Raw genomic sequence first — 15,932 nt, 5'->3', positions numbered from 1 at the left:
AGCAATACCCACATGTTGCCCGTTGGTATAAGCATATCGCTTCCTTTGAACAGGAGTTCTCTACCCTTCCTGGTGATGCCTCCAAGGAATACACTACCTATGGCCCAGAGAACAGCGAGATCCCAATAAACACCAAGAGCGAACCTGCAGCTGAGGAGGACGACGATGACGTTGACCTCTTCGGCAGTGAGGACGAGGACCCAGACGTCGTTGCTACGCGAGAGCGTAACCTTGCTGCCTACCGGGAGAAGAAGGCCGCCAAGCCCAAGCCAGTTGCCAAGTCCATCGTCACCCTCGACGTCAAGCCATGGGGTATGTCTTAACTCGTAATTATCTGTAAACCACGTAGCTGCACACTAACCTCGTTCCCTCTTTAGACGATGAGACCGACTTGGCCGAGCTTGAGGCTAAGGTACGATCCATCGAGAAGGATGGTCTCGTCTGGAGCGGTTCCAAGCTTGTCGCCATTGGCTTCGGTATCAAGAAGCTCCAAATCAACTTTGTCATCGAGGACGAGAAGATCTCTGTCTCCGACTTGCAGGAGGAGATTGAGGGCTTCGAGGACCATGTCCAGTCCACCGATATCGTAAGTTTTATCTCCTGATATATATGGCACAGAACAAGTACTAACATATATTCTCTCTAGGCTGCCATGCAAAAGCTTTAAATTTAAAAAAAAAAAAAAAAAAAAAAAACAAAAAACAAATATTAAAAAAGAAGAAGAATACGTCGAGCAGACCTCGCGTTTTAACATATTACGAAACGAAGATGATGAAAAGCAGGCTAGGATTATGAACTTTGGCTTCACAATGCTGAATACTCCGTTTGTCGAAAGCACACGGTAAACAAAAACACAGAATGCTAGACATGGCTGCTTATGTTTATTGACGTTAATGAAAAATCAAACGACTCGACCAATTCATCTTGTACACGCTGTAGAAAATGATAAGCTTATCCCCGCAGTAGCTCGTGAGAACAAGCCTACAAGCCTGATGCTTGTTGGGCAGCAACTTTGCTGCATGAAGTTGACATTTCGCTTGGCGTTAAAAAATAAAGGCGCCAACAAGACAAACCAAGCAAACAACCACGAAGCAAGCTTCAAGCTCCAACAAAGCAAGCAGAAAGCTCAACTCGCGATACCATCATACGACAGTATCAGGATACCAGCAACCAAGATAAAGCCAATCGCAGAGAACGAAGATGTCTATGTTTTCTCGTCTAATAATAGGGCTGGGCCTGCTTCTCCTAGCGCATGCGTGAGTGGAAAAATACCATCTTATCCTCGCCTGCCACCACAAAAGCCCATCATTATCAAACGATGGATAGATAGCTAACTGCTCTACTCTGTGGATGGTTGTAGGGGATATTCAACGCACGAACACTCAACACTCTACGGTAGTGTCCATTCTCTCCCTGCAGACATCGCACTCGAGACGCTTGTGTCGGTAATAATGGTGACGGCGGGGTTGGTTATGGGATCCGAGAAGCTACGGCCGATTAGCTGGAGTGCTTGGGCGGGTGAAATCGAGAAGCAGGGTGGTGCTGAGAATCCGTTCAGAGGTCTAGAAGAGCGGATGGGATTTATTGATATCAGGGTTCGTCCCAGCCTTCATCTTTCCCGCTTCCTGCTTTGCTTTCTAACTGGTTCTTTTTTTTTTTTCTTTACAGACTAAACGGAGGGAATTTGCGGACTGGGTACGTGAGAAGGATATACCTGCTGACTTGAAGCAGTAGAGTATGTGGATGAATATATATCGTTATGATGGTAAATTGGATAACGGACCTGGAGTATGCATGCTCCACATTAGGCCGTTGGTGTGTTCATGCGTAATTGAAGTGCATATACATAGTTGTCTCCATCGAGATGAGTTACACGTACGGAGTACATCTTGCTGCTCCAGCATCAAACGGGCGAGATTATGTGTACATCTTGGCGGTTACAACGCCAGCAAACCCTCTTCCGCCGTCGTCGGATCTTGGTTTTGCTACTCCGTATGAGGTTTGCTGCTACTCCGGATAGCGATGCTGTTTGCCACAAACATGACCTTTTATATAGAGAAGATAAAGAGATCTGGAGGCGGAAAAGAATCGATAAACAAAACCGCTACACATCTCCAACCGCTATGGTGAAACTACCAATGCTGCCAACGTGACATTTGGCAACGGGGAACACGGATGATCTTAAGAGTTGGGAGGATTAATTAATGGCTAGGATTAGCACGTTTGCCCGTCATTATATATATCCCCTCGCCAAAGGGGGCAGACATAGTTTGTATATATTAACTCACGACTGGTTTTACAGCTAAGCTGGAATTACTCCGTTACATATACGCCTGATATATTATGTTGCATCACCATTGTGAGGCGCGAGAACCCGGGAAGATGCAGGTACTCCGTACATTACATGACATGTATGTTACGTCCGTTTTCTACTGGTTTCTTCTTCTGGAATCCGAGGTAGGACCCGTATATTGCTGGCAATCCTGTTTATTTCCTCCTTCCGTCTGCTAGGCGATAGGGCTTGGGCTAGCGCTGCTTAGTCGGTATGATGGAACGTCTCATGTCAGATAAGAAGAGGCAGACTGGTTCCATTAATTATATTTTCACGCCAGACCCGCGCAGGCTCGAAGTTGATTCTCCATTTCCTGTAATTACATAAGTCTGTAATGTTATTGTTTTTTTTTCGGTCTTCCTCCTCTTTTCCGTTGCCAGGTGAGACTTTTTTGGCGTTGTGGGTTTTTGGTTGGAAAGGGATGCCTTGCTTCTATTTTTATGATTGGAGCTGACGAATGCACTACCCAAGCTTTGCTCTGGGCTTGTCAGATCGCTTGGTGTTCCGTATAACATGACAGGTGGGTGGACTGGCTGGATGCATGACAAGGCGCAGTTTATGCCGTGACAAAGGCAAGGGGGGCCACAGCATCCAACCTCTTCACACTGCATGTGGACAGGTCCGTACCCAGCCGTGGTACATAGTAGAATTTGGGTCCGAGTGGCAGGGGAAAGGGCTGGGAGTCTTCCAAGAGCTCTTCAAGTGGTTATTTTCGTGGCCGATGATGGTTTTTTGAACACTCTTGTCAACTGTCTACCCGCCAACAGGAAGAGCGCCGGATGGCCGGTCAGCCAACGGAATTGTGGAAAAGCAATATATAACATCCAGAACAAATGATGGGTCCATATTGGTTGTCTGTGGATTTCTGCCCCTGGTCCACTTCGCAATATTACCCAGAGCGAGCCGCAGGTGAAACCAAAGGAAGATCGACTGCTGAAATGCGCCACTAAGGCAAGGTAAAAATTACGAATCCCTGGTAACCTTTGGTGCTCCGTTGTCTAGCCATCGGTTTTTTTTTTCCACTCGTGTCCACTGTATAAATATTCCCCATTCCTTCTTTGCGGTTGTGTCTTGCTTTCTTCCTCTTCCTCTCCCCTTTTCCACATATATCTCACGAATTCTCAATAAACGTGTCGTCGACGTATCTTAACGCTCATATTCCACACTCGTTTAACCTCACATCACCGCGTTCGACTCAAAAATAAAACACAGCCAACATGCGTTTCTCTGTTGTCTCCGTCCTTGCCTTGGCCACCCTCGCCATGGCCAAATCTGAGGTATGTTGTCTGTATACTTGATGGAGAGAACACACAAGGATAGACGGCTAACTTGATGTACTGCAGTCTGATACTGACCGCATGTCTATTCTCCCATACACCGGCACTATGGTCATGACCACTGCTCCTGCCCCATACCCAACTGGTGGCATGTCAACTGGCATTCCAGGAACTGGCTCTGGCTCATCTACTGCTTCTCACAACTCTACCAGCTCCGTTCGGACCAGCACCCGTACCGGCTCCGGGCCATCTTCAACCATGACCAGCACCTCTACCTCCACTGGTCTTGCTGCCACCGCCGGCCCAGCCATCGCCGGTGTCATCGGTGGTGCTGCCGTCATTGCTGCCTTCCTTTAAACGCATTAATTCTCGGCCATGGGGAGATTTCCAGTTCCGCTTTTTGGGCAAACCAACAACAACCTCTTATTTTGTCCTAAAATGAACGGGGATAACCAGGAAATTGCTCTTCCCATTATTCTTGTTTATTGTCCTTGCATCCGTTAATGTAGAAAGAACCCTTTTGCTTGTCCTGTATTATTTCCTTTAATTTAATATACCACACGTTTATTTCAGTTGGCGTTTGGCCTTTCCAGCGGTTGGGTGGCCTTTGAAATGGAATTTTTCTTTTCAACACAAAATTTGACGTGCACTCTTTTGTCATGGGCTCTTTATTCGATTTGGTTCTAGGCCTTTTGACCGCCTTTCATATGTGAACTCTTCTAGAATAGATATTAGTTTTAATGGCAATGTTTGGCTGATAAACACTCTTCTCCATCACTCGCTGTTCATGGGCAACCCAACTTACGTCCCTCTTGCTTCTTATCGTTTATCTATGTCTATGCAGGACCAGGGTGTGCTGCTCGCTCCCCCGGCAACCAGCCATGCGATTCAGTTCTTCAGCTCCAATAGTGATGTTATTCCTTCTGTAGCTGCGAGCTTGATGAAAGCAACGCGAAAGTCGCGGCGCAGAAAAAGAAAATAAGCGCCGTTTTCGTGTCAATTTAACCCTTTCGGGACTAGCGCCGTCGCCCCCCAAAAAAAACATCACAAAAACAAAACAAGGAAACAATAACAAGAAGCAACAAGCATCAACAGGAGGAGAAGAAGGATAAGAAGAAGAGAGAGCCTTGATCTGTGTCTGGTATAAAGGCAGCTCAAGGATATTCTGTCTCTCTGCCGCCGTTATTTGCTACAAACGACAAGAAACTGAGTGCAGTCTCTTACCCGCCACTCTCTTATCGTATCCGAGACGGGAAGATGGTATGGTCCTCTATGACGATATGATATACCAACTGAATGAGACAGCTAACATCATCTCCAGTCCTCCAACTTGAAGCGTCTGGCCAAGGAGCATGCTTCCCTTCATCACAAGGGCCTCCCGCCGTACTACTGCTTTCCCGGTTCCAACCCCGCTGGCTCAGATAGCTTGACACAGCTCACCGTCCTGCTCACCGGACCCTCGGGCACGCCTTATTCTCAGGGTCTCTGGCGTCTACAACTTCGTCTGCCAGAAGACTACCCTGCTAGCCCACCAAAGGCATTTTTCAAGACAAGGATATGGCACCCTAACGTGGAGGAATCGACCGGTGCAGTCTGTGTGGACACATTAAAGAGGGATTGGGATCCAAAACTTACACTCAAGGATGTTCTTATCGTAAGTCGCCTATGAGATGCCACTAGCAAGACCAGTACTGACGCTTGTCTCCAGACAATATCGTGCCTTTTGATACATCCCAATCCAGACTCAGCATTGAACTCCACTGCGGGTGCATTGCTACAGGAGAACTACGAGTCATTCGCTCGACAGGCAAAGCTCATGACATCTATTCACGCTGCTATACCAGCAGACATGAAAGACCAGGTAGATGAGGCAAGAAGGGGTGCCGACGAAACAGATGCTGCTACCAGCCTAGCGAGTGAAGAACAGAACAGATCTAATGACGGCCTCCCAACACCGGCAGTTACCATGAAACGAAAACAACAGTCAGCTCCAGCATCATTAGAAGGCTCGGAACATCCAACAACACAAGAACAACAGCTAGTACAGCCTAACAATCAGTCTCCCGGCAACTCAGAATCAGACTCGGAGGCAGACTCGGATTCAGAGAACTCCGAGTCAAAAGAGAACGACCCCACTCTCTCGAGCTCTCCAGTAATAATACCCGTTCGCAGCCCACGTAGTGTCCTCGGAAAACGGCCCTTATCCGTTATCTCCATGCCAGAAGAACCAGACCTGGTCCTGGTAAACGATTCATCCGATGATGAAGACGACACCGACCAGCCACCTGAGTTCAGCGGCATGACAGCTTCAGAGAAAAACGTAGCAGCCAACAGCCCCGAGCTCGCTGCAACTCTGAGCAGAAACAGATCAAATTCAAAACACTATATTCCCTCTTTAAATGATCAATCGTTGCTCCTCCAACCAAGAAGAAAGGCCCCTAAACTATCTGATTCAGGAACTAGGCGGTCATGCATTAATATGGGTTCAGCCAACGCATTTACTGCCAAGTCGGTAGATAAGAAGCGAAGCGCTTCCGTACCGGACGCCTACCATGCAAGTGGCAACTACATGAAACCGCTCAGTCCAATCATAAGCGCAGCCACTGCCACCAAGGATGAAAGCTCGCCTCTGTCAAGCCTGAAGCAGGCGGTTGGCGGAAGCCCCTTGCTAACCGGCAAGGCTGAACCAGTAGACGAGAAGGCGTATCGAAGTCTACAATCGGCTACGGTTAGGAAACAACCTACCTTGAGTAACCTTACTGTGAGGCCAAAGCCTAGAACGGGACTCAGGAGGCTGTGATGGCGTTCCTTCTTTTCCGCATACATGCATATTTTACGATGATTACCACGATGCTGATGATGGGTACGGATGGGGTATACGTTATGGATAAGGAGTTTTCTCTGGGCTTGTATATATTTGATTAGCTACGCAACACAATAGACACCAGTCACATTAGGCAGTTACATATCTTCATTCTTGCTACAATATGATCGAGCGCTTTTAACGAACGAATCACTTTTATTAAGGCTGACCTAACTATAAAAACATTAAGTAGCAGTAATGATAGCAAGCCGGGGTTATTTAATAATAGTAATAGTAATAACAATGTCACAATATAGAAATCGACAAAAAACACCATATTAAATAGACAGCTGGCTCGTCACTTTCTCTCTCCCCTTTGGCCAAGCTGTTAAACATGCATGGGGAAATGAACATAATTATTTTTTTTTCCTTCGGGGGGAAGAATATTTTTTTTGGGGAAACGTCATGGAAATCGGGGTGTTATGGTGTCTTCAGTTACTCCTCTCTCTCTCGTTATCGAAGTGCATTAGGGCCAGACTTTCACACCTTTCCAGGCACGGTGTGGACGTTAAGGGATACCATAAAGACAAAACAGGACAAAAGCAGAGAACTGACGCCCGCAATGAGTATCCGATACCTATAATGAAAAGAGCGGCATGTGTGATTTGCATCACATAGGGGGAAAAAAACGAAGGAAAACCAGTCGGTTGTTGTAATGAGTGCGCTGAACACCTTGGAAAAGGCATAGCATTGAAAATTCCCGGCAGGGTCTGGATGATGCTGTAAGCCGCTGCCAATGCAGTATTATGACGTCGACATCAACCAGCAGTTATGTAAGAGTACCCGATCCAATATTCAAGGAAGGGCCCTTTATATTCAATTTGGATAACCTACAAAGCGTAGGGGTTCATGGATCGTATGGTCAAGCATCTAAGTGGTATTGTTAGTCATGAGATCGTGATATCACTATAAGAGGGAGGGGGATGCTCACGGTGGGCTCTTGGTAAGATCAATCTTGAGAATGATTGGAACACGGGTCAATTCCCTCACATCTTGGATGTACTCGCCATCCTCTTCACGCAATTCGAAGAAGTGACCGTATTTCTCCTTGTAGTTTAAGCCGCCATTTGTAGTCTCGCCCGCTGTGGTTGCGATTCTGGGATCGGATTGGGTCCGGTGAGGTGGGTGGGCAGGCCCGTTCCTTGGGGACGGCGGCATGCTCTGAGTGGAGCGGTCTGGGGAGTTAAGAGAGACCCCAGCGAAGGAGTCCGTAAGAGTGTCTTCATCATCATCAAACAGGGCGTCAACGTCGTTTGGCGACACAGTGTTAGTTTCGGTACTGATTCGCTGGGCTTCTTCTCTCTCACGCGCCCTCTTTCTAGCTTCCTCAGCTTCGCGAGCAGCTGCCGCCTGACTAGCGGCACGTCCACTGAGAGCTGGTTTGGGACGCTCATCTTCAGGAATATACGCGGAGGATGGCACACCCTTCTCCCAGTAGAGTTCTAGAACACGCTCATCCTTGCGGAACTCTGCTTTCTTGAGCGGAAGTTGATCGCAGTGAACACGCTTCTCAAAACCATATTCAGGGATCAAGACATCAAAGGCGGACTCGTAAACACAAAGGACAATTCCTTCGGCAATCAAGTCACCGCCGATTTCCTGCCTCTTCTTATCCATGGCACGGCACGCTTCGATATGCACGCTTTGCTCCTGAGCATTTTGGGCAGAGTCTTTCTTGCTGTTAAGGATATCAATCTGCTTATACTCCATTTCCTCTGTCCATTCTGCACCAGTCAATGCTGCCTCTAGCTGTCTGTGGACAACAATGTCGACATAGCGACGAGATGGGTTGGTGAAGTGAGTGTAGATAGGCAAGTTGAGAATGTAGTGTGCGCGGTGGTCAGCCCTGACACCATAAGAAAGATAATACTTTCCACGGCTCATCGCCTTGAGAAGAAGAGTTTCCATACTCTAGAGAAAACATTAATACAACGGCCCAACAATCTGCTTGAAAGATGGGGAGACAAACCTTTCGCACATCATCATCTTCCAGATTGAAAAGACTATTCTGCAGCGTGCCACTGCTGGTAGGGTCAATTTCATACCCAAGTTTGTTCATACGCTGAACGAATGTTCGGAGACGCCTGAAATTTGGTGAACCCTGATGGCGGAGGATCGCTTTATCAGGGAAAGCAGCGAAAATCTTTCTAGCAACATAATGATTGGCCTTATAAGTGAGCTCGTCAATAACCTCATGAGCAATTGAGGAGTTGAAGATGTTCTGCTCGACGGGAATATTCTCGTCATCAAGTTGATACAAGAGACGGAGGGGTCGCAATTTCTCTATTTCTGTGTGGTGACCAAGGCGAGCCTTGCGGAATTTACCCGAGATGTCCTATAGCCAGGTTAATATTGTCTTTTCCAGAAAAAAGATGATGCTTATATATACTTACAGCCAACAGTTTAATATCCTGCTCGGTAACACCTTCCATTTCAATCTTATCAGCCCCCTTGATGATTCCATCAAGCTCAGGATAGCTAAGTTTCCCTGCACTCCTGATCAGACCCTTGCCAATCCATGGCTCTTTTACAACAGCGCCAGACTCGATATCAACTTGAATCACAACGCTCATAGTGAGGCGGTCCTCTCCAGGAAGCAGAGCCATGAGTTCATTTGACACTCGCGATGGGAGCATGCTCACAAGGCGATTCATCAGGTAGACACTGGCTCCGCGTTTCTTGGCCTCCCTATCAACGACGCCGTTGTAATCGATAAAATGCCCAGCATCAGCAACATGAATGCCGATTTCAACCTTTTCATCGTCTATGGGTTTAATGTGGAAGGCGTTATCCATCTCCTTCGCCCCGTTGGGATCGATGGTAAAAACTTTATGGTCTCGGAAATCACATCGAGCAGCAATAGACTCGGGGATCTCCTTTTCCACGGACCAACCTTCGAAGCCAAGCTTGTCGAGGACGGAAGCTGGGAACTCGTCAGAGCCGAAGTTGTTATCCCGAAGTAAGGCGTCGGTCTCGACCCTGAGATCACCCATTGGGCCAAGTTGCTCGCAAAGAGTTCCAAATGGATGGAGAGAGGTGATGGGCCATCTCTTTATAGAGGCGACAAAGATACTGTTTGCATAATCTGCGTGCCTGTCAACAAAGTCGCGGGGTGCCTGCTCTGTTGGAATCGCGATCAATGGAACACGCTTGTCCGTAGGCTTGAACCAAACAATCTTTGGCTTCTCTTGCTGGCGCTCTTGGTGAGGGCGTCCAGAATATCCGTCTCTGGCTTGTCTTTCGGCCTCCTGTTTTTCCTTGGTGGCCTGGCTGCTGGGTCGAAGAAGGCCCAAGGAGCCAGAGAAGGTCTGTCCGGTAATCCGCTCTACGACAGCAATAATGTGCCCGGCGTACAAAGGCTTATGTTCATCACTGATCTCATCCTCTTCAACAAGTAGCAAGCTCTGCCCTTCGACTTCCACGTCGTCGTTCTTTTTCTGGGTCGGGCGCTGGCGCAGACTACCTCTGCGGCGGATGCTACCGTCCGGAGCTACATGCTGGCTGTCAGCATTAGCATTGGAATCGGAGCGGCTACCTCGGTCAAGGCCGGCCGAGCTTCCACTCCTGGTATCAGTAATATCTTTGCGCTTCTTCTTCTCCTCTTTTTCGCGCTTCTGGCTCCAGACTTCGTCAACATCAAGAAGCTCAACAGCAACAATATCACCTTCAAGGGCTCGATTTCTGTCCTTGCTGCCGCAGATGAAGATATCAGCATCCAGGTCGGCACAGGTAACATATGCATCTGAACGGTTCTTCTTGTTGACACGGAGGATACCAGTCACAAGCTTGCCAGCGTTAAAGAGATCAGGGAGCATGCCTTGAGCAAGATAAGGGGTAAACAGGGTCTTTCTCTGTTGCTGTGGCTGCGCTTGTTGCTGTTGCTGCTGTTGTGGCTGCTGCTGCTGCTGCTGGCCGGTCAACTGCAGATTTTGTGGCAAGGCATTAAGCTGTCCGCTTTGTTGCAGTGCCTGGAGTTGTGCCAACTGCAAGGCATTATACTGCTGATGTTGGCCTTGGAACATCTGCGGCAAGACCATTTGGCCTTGAGGCAGTTGGAAAATTTGCTGTGGGTTTGGGAATTGGAAGGCTGACATTGAGCTAACAGGTCCCCTGGCGCGGTGGCTTGGCTGGAAACCGCTGCCACTCTGTTGCTGCTGAGGAAGATTGCCAATGCTGCCTCTATGATCCTGGTTATTCTGCGGGCCCCCTTGCTGGCGCCAGTTGCTATCAAAGTTTCTGGAGCCGCTGCGTCCGTGGCCGGCATGGCTCGGTCTCCTTGAACCATCAGCCCCGGCGGAGCCAGAAGACTCGCCGCCTTGGGGAAACTGGAATGATGGGGTGTTTCTACCGGTGTACTGACGGCCATTACCGACAGCCATGGATTGACTGCGCAGGTGAGCGCCACCGCGGATGTTTCCGGATCGCTGGACGCTAAGACCCTGCGCTGGTTGCTGTGATGGACCGGCAACGGGGCCATCTCCTTGTTTTTCATCCGCAGATTCACCCTGGCCGGAGGAGGAAGCACCGGCGCCTCCTGGGATAGGGAACCTAAAGGCATTTGCAGTTTTTCTCTGCTGAGCCATTTCTGCAGCCTTCTTGGCTTCAGGCAAAGCGAGTGAATGACGACGGTGGTGACCGCCTGCGACAGATCCACCGCCCTTACGTGACTGGTTGTTGTTATTATTATTATTGTTACTGTTCTCACGGCCCTGGCTTCCGCTGCTCTGTCCGTTTTCACCGTACTGTACACCTGACGCTCCGCTAGACGGGGCAGGTGGCGGGCCCATGCCAACGTTTGGAAGGGCCGACTGATTACGGCGATGAGAGGACTGGTTGGGGACTCCAAGTTGTTGCTGGCCTTGCATCTGGGGGAACTGAAATCCTACAGGCATCTGACCCTGCATCTGTGGATAAGCTACCTGTTGCATTTGTTGCTGGGATAGAAGACCCATGTTCATAAGATGCTGTTGCTGGTGCGCTGCAATCTGCTGCTGTTGCTGCTGTAGGGCTTCAATCTGCTGTTGTAGAGCAAGTTGTTCCACTATAAAAGTGTCAATGCAAAGAGTTATACATCATTTAATGGGGAAAAAAAAAAAACGAGGCCACCTACTCATTAACGGGGTGAGCTCAGAAGGACTACGTCGATGTGCGATATGGATTGGACGACCATTGGGTCTGGGAGCGCCTGACTGGCCCTGGGATGAGGAGCCTTGGGAGCCCTGGGAATCCATAGCGGCAGATCTTGTGCTCCGGAGAGCTAGTCGTGATGACGGATGCCAAAAAACGAGACTGAGTGTCCCAACTGTTTTTTTTTATGCCTGGTAAAGTAAAAAGTGAAGGTGGCCTACTCGACAACCAAAGCACCACGAGGGTGAACCGATACTGATGTTTCTATCGAACGGGCCGAGTTAGAATGATGTCAAACGAGCCGTAGTTAAAGAGACAACAGCAAAAAAAAAAAAAAACCTCCCCGAAAGAAATGTACTAACAACTTTTTTTATCACAAACGATAGAATGCAAGGACTAAAAAGGGTGAAGCAGAGGTACTCTCGGTGATCGAGCGGATAAAAACAAGTTATGCCGTAATTCTGCGATGTGCAAAGGTGATCCAAGTGCAAGTTGTATGTGTGAGTGTGTCTTGTTTATGTTGTTGACTGGAGACCAAACATGCCAGCTTCTGGGAAAGAATGGACAAGAACAGAAGCTGAAGATGGGAAGGAAGCCGTGATAAGGGAAGAAGCAGCTTGTATCTTTCAACCCTTTTCTTGTCTTTTTTCCAAGACTTTGATATCTGCTTGGATTTGGTTGTTGTGACAGCAGAGGGTCGACGAAGCTTGACCAAGGGATGGAACCCCGTCTCCTGCGCTCTCCGTGTATGTATATACGTATATATGCGTGTGTCTTGTGTATAGCTGCTCCTGAAAGAAGGTGGATGGGCGTGGGGGGGGGGCGAAAGGGGAGAGGCGGAGGAGGGAAAGGAGAGGGTCTTCCGAGACAACAACAAAGGAGAGGCGACAAGAGGACACTTGAGCAAAGGAGGGACGGCCAGTAGGGCAGACGGCCAACGACGGTGCAAGAAGAAGAAGAAGAAGAGAGAGAGAGAGGAAGAGGAAGAGAGAAAGTGGGTTTGATGGTTTGATGATGTTGGAGAGTGAAGGATGGAAGATGAAGATGGCGGCGACGTTTTTTGGGGAGGTTTTTTTTTGGCCTTTTTGGGCTTGGGGGGGCAAAGCAGGCTTGGCGGAGACGAGCAGGACGAGCAGGTCACTCACTTGATATCGAACGACACGACGGTGGTGATAGCAGTACTATGGCGATGACGGTGACGATGACGATGGCAATGGCTACGGATGGGGGAGATGGGCTGTCGGATAGATACAATGAAGGAATAAGAAGCGGTGCCGGAGATCCAAATGAATTGAACGACCTGCAACGAGAGTGAAGGGAAAAAAGAAATGTGATGAGAAGAGAAGAAGAGAGGAAGAAGAGGGAAAAGAAGGCTACGAGGGAAAGCTACGCCGTTTTATGTCAACTTTCTCTCCCCTGAAAAAAAAAAGCCATCCTGATCGAAACTGTTTCTGTGGGAAGGGAAACGGCCGGCAACGCTTCTGGCAGCGAGTGATGTAATAGATGCAGATATCCTTTTTTTTTTTTGGCTTCCTGTCTTCTACGGGATGGACCAAGGGGGCCAGACATGCTTAATCATGAGCTTAAACGGGCGGATGCGCGGAGACGGTAGACAGTTTATATGTTGAGATGTAGATACGTTGATGTGTTTGATTCTCTGTATGGGCGCGGTTGGTATGTTGATCCTGCTTAGTTATCTGATCAGGGATCTCGACGGTTTATCTTTCAAGGGTTCGTCAACTTCAACTCTTCAACACCAACAACACAGAAACGACCACAGCATTAAAAATAAACATTGAAGCAGTTTGGTAAGTTGGTTCCGGTGGACGGTAGAGAACTCCTTGCTGATCAACCGGGTTTAGTCGGGTCTGCTTCACGTCATCGAGTCCCCAGGTTAAATAGCTCTGGGTGTCCCATCCCGTTCGACCTCGTCTACCGAAGAAGAACCTCCTCTGCCCTTGGGAGAGAGGGGTACCAGTCGGGCTCGGTATCCACCTCGTCCGTTGGGACGCAAGCCTGTCACCTCTGGCCTGGCAGAAGTCGCGTCTGGGTCCGGTTGTCTCGCGCCCTGGTGTACAAGGGATCGCGCACAATATACACACTGAAGGGTTAATGTTTGATTCTGACGGCCTAACCTGGAGTGGAAAGGCCTGGACTGCGTTACAACGGCTCCGAATTGCTTTCTGCAAGCTTGCTTCCCGGCCCTACCGAGCTATCCCGTTTGACGTCACTCTCTAAAAGCGGCTTCTTCGATACAACGCTGCCCTATAAGCTCGTCGACACGGCACCAATCATGGTGCGAGTAAACACTCTCGCCCATCGTGCACCTGACAGTCCAAGTAGACAGCTCATTCAGGAGCTGACCAGAGACCTAGAACAAGTACGCATACATGGAGAGGAGTTAAAGCTTGTCAAGGCTTATGAGAGCCGGACCTTCTACGAAAAGCTGGACCGGATAGACCGGGAGAGGGAAGAGGTCCACAACACAGCACTCAATGCTGCTGCTGCTAAGCGCGATCAGAGGAGGTTACAGGCAGAGGAGACGCTGCGGCTACATCTACAGGCGGTAGAGGAGGAACGCAGGCGGAAGGAAGAGACCGAAAGACGACGACAGGAGAAGATCAGACAGGAGAAAGAAGAGAAAGAAAGAAAAGAGAGAGAAGAAGCCGCGAGACTCGAAGCGGAACGAAAGGCCAGGGAGGCGGAAAAGGCAAGACAGGCCGAAGAAGCCGAGAAGGCGAAGCGAGCGGCTGAGGAAAAGGCGCGAGTCGAGCGCGAGAAGGCCGAGCAGGAGAAGAAGAAGAAGGCGGACGACGAATCAAGACGAAAGGCGGACGACGAGGCAAAGCGTAAAGCGGCGGAGGACAAGGAGAGACAAGCCGCTACGAAACAGAGTATCTCCGGCCTGAACCATCGGACACCACAGGAGATCCAAGAACATGAACGATATCTAAAGTTACATGCACATCTGAAGGAGTTCAGATCTTACATGAAGGCCCAGACAAAGTCTAATGCCCTCCTGAAGCAACACATGGGAGATATGCGCAGAACCATACGGAAATGTGTTGGGCAGCTGGTAGCAGAAGACAAAACAGCAAACCAGAAACCGGTAAGGAATTCCGCTCCACGACTGTTCAGCCGTTGAAAAATCACCTAACACCAGTTTCTACAGACCCGAGAAATAGCCGCAATCCTGAAAAAGGCACAGGATCTTCCGGAGCCAAGTGTAGACATCAGGCAGTTCATTGCCTTTCCGCCTCCCAATATCGCCAATGCCGAGAACCCCCAGGTTCCGGCTCTCTGGGTGTATCTCCTAAACATACTCTCCAAATCCATACTAGCGCAGCTCATGGCCGAAGCAGGCGTCACGACAAAGTGCGCAGAACCTCTAGGCGTCCTCACAGCACAGATATTCTCAATGGATCCCTTCTGCTACCAGGGACAATCCATGATCGACATTCTACTAGCAAAATACAGGTTCCTATGCCCAGTGCTATGGGGCTTCTACGGAGACCAATCGACCGACCAAGGAAAGCTTGCCATCGGCTGGTCCCGAGAAGACAAGGGCCCATTCATAAGCGCCCAGCTCCACGAAGAGCGAATGACGGGTCTCGGAGCCGGATATGCCGCCATAGCACTGCGAAACTTTGCCAAAAGTCCGCGCCAGAACCCTTATCCAAACAGCAATTTCTGGAGATCCCTATCTTACATCGTTAACGTTCCACCTGCTGAAGTTCAGGATACTCATCTGGTCGTGCTGACCGCCATGCTGCGTTATTCCGCTCCTCGGATCGTTAATTTCTGGGGTGACATGGGTGTTTTGGCGCTAAGGCAGGCAATCGTCGTGTTCCCTGCGAGCCTTCCCAGGAAATCCACGCAGAGAGCCATGGTCGAGGACCTCCGTGATATACTTGCGAGAGAGAAGCGAATAATCATATAGAATCGCACATATTTTTGCATCATCATTATCTCTGTCTGAATGACGTTGGCCTGCTACGTAGCAGCTGCAGGATTCCTATTATGTTTCGTCCGAATACATTGGAATATGCAAGGAGGATAACGGCCGTCTTGCCACAATCTACCTCGAAAACTTATGCGGACACATCTAGATCGCACCTTGATCGTTACCACACATTCATATATACACCTAATCCCCCGTCCTATTCCCGAACTTTCCTCCGCGATGGACCGACCCCGACATATCTTCCCTGTCGGAACGTTGGTTTTGTTCTTGGCTACGGATCCTAGGTGGCATGCATTATTGCCAGGGGACTGCCACAATTGCAATGCATTAACCCTTTAGAGACACCGACATCTTGGTAAGGAGGGGTCC

At 49.1% G+C, this 15,932-nt stretch overlaps 6 protein-coding genes across 6 annotated transcripts; 5 read left to right on the top strand and 1 right to left on the bottom strand.

The window, feature by feature from the left end:
* Positions 1 to 12: 12 nt before the first annotated feature.
* On the top strand, positions 13 to 667 carry MCYG_01535 (elongation factor 1-beta; the record flags this gene model as incomplete). The annotated part of the gene is made up of 4 exons (XM_002848555.1): positions 13 to 21; positions 54 to 312; positions 378 to 586; positions 647 to 667. The coding sequence occupies 4 exons, from the start codon at positions 13 to 15 to the stop codon at positions 665 to 667; spliced, it is 498 nt and encodes a 165-aa protein (XP_002848601.1).
* Positions 668 to 1,200: 533 nt separating this feature from the next.
* On the top strand, positions 1,201 to 1,734 carry MCYG_01534 (conserved hypothetical protein; the record flags this gene model as incomplete). The annotated part of the gene is made up of 3 exons (XM_002848554.1): positions 1,201 to 1,256; positions 1,361 to 1,595; positions 1,669 to 1,734. 3 exons carry the CDS (start codon positions 1,201 to 1,203, stop codon positions 1,732 to 1,734), a joined length of 357 nt encoding a protein of 118 aa, XP_002848600.1.
* Positions 1,735 to 3,594: 1,860 nt separating this feature from the next.
* Positions 3,595 to 3,989, top strand: MCYG_01533 (uncharacterized protein; the record flags this gene model as incomplete). The annotated part of the gene is made up of 2 exons (XM_002848553.1): positions 3,595 to 3,609; positions 3,676 to 3,989. 2 exons carry the CDS (start codon positions 3,595 to 3,597, stop codon positions 3,964 to 3,966), a joined length of 306 nt encoding a protein of 101 aa, XP_002848599.1.
* An 882-nt stretch (positions 3,990 to 4,871) lies between these two features.
* Positions 4,872 to 6,409, top strand: MCYG_01532 (ubiquitin-conjugating enzyme E2S; the record flags this gene model as incomplete). Its single annotated transcript, XM_002848552.1, has 3 exons — positions 4,872 to 4,913; positions 4,946 to 5,263; positions 5,318 to 6,409. 3 exons carry the CDS (start codon positions 4,872 to 4,874, stop codon positions 6,407 to 6,409), a joined length of 1,452 nt encoding a protein of 483 aa, XP_002848598.1.
* Positions 6,410 to 7,302: 893 nt separating this feature from the next.
* Positions 7,303 to 11,703, bottom strand: MCYG_01531 (conserved hypothetical protein; the record flags this gene model as incomplete). Its single annotated transcript, XM_002848551.1, has 5 exons — positions 7,303 to 7,342; positions 7,404 to 8,383; positions 8,442 to 8,807; positions 8,866 to 11,513; positions 11,583 to 11,703. The coding sequence occupies 5 exons, from the start codon at positions 11,701 to 11,703 to the stop codon at positions 7,303 to 7,305; spliced, it is 4,155 nt and encodes a 1,384-aa protein (XP_002848597.1).
* Positions 11,704 to 13,892: 2,189 nt separating this feature from the next.
* Positions 13,893 to 15,539, top strand: MCYG_01530 (immediate-early protein; the record flags this gene model as incomplete). Its single annotated transcript, XM_002848550.1, has 3 exons — positions 13,893 to 14,708; positions 14,772 to 14,903; positions 14,946 to 15,539. The coding sequence occupies 3 exons, from the start codon at positions 13,893 to 13,895 to the stop codon at positions 15,537 to 15,539; spliced, it is 1,542 nt and encodes a 513-aa protein (XP_002848596.1).
* Positions 15,540 to 15,932: the final 393 nt, after the last annotated feature.

This window comes from Microsporum canis, genomic scaffold (genome assembly GCF_000151145.1).
Source record: "Microsporum canis CBS 113480 supercont1.2 genomic scaffold, whole genome shotgun sequence".
Taxonomy (NCBI): domain Eukaryota; kingdom Fungi; phylum Ascomycota; class Eurotiomycetes; order Onygenales; family Arthrodermataceae; genus Microsporum; species Microsporum canis.
Note: the sequence above shows the minus strand (reverse complement) of the source record. Positions and strands in the feature narration are given on the sequence as shown.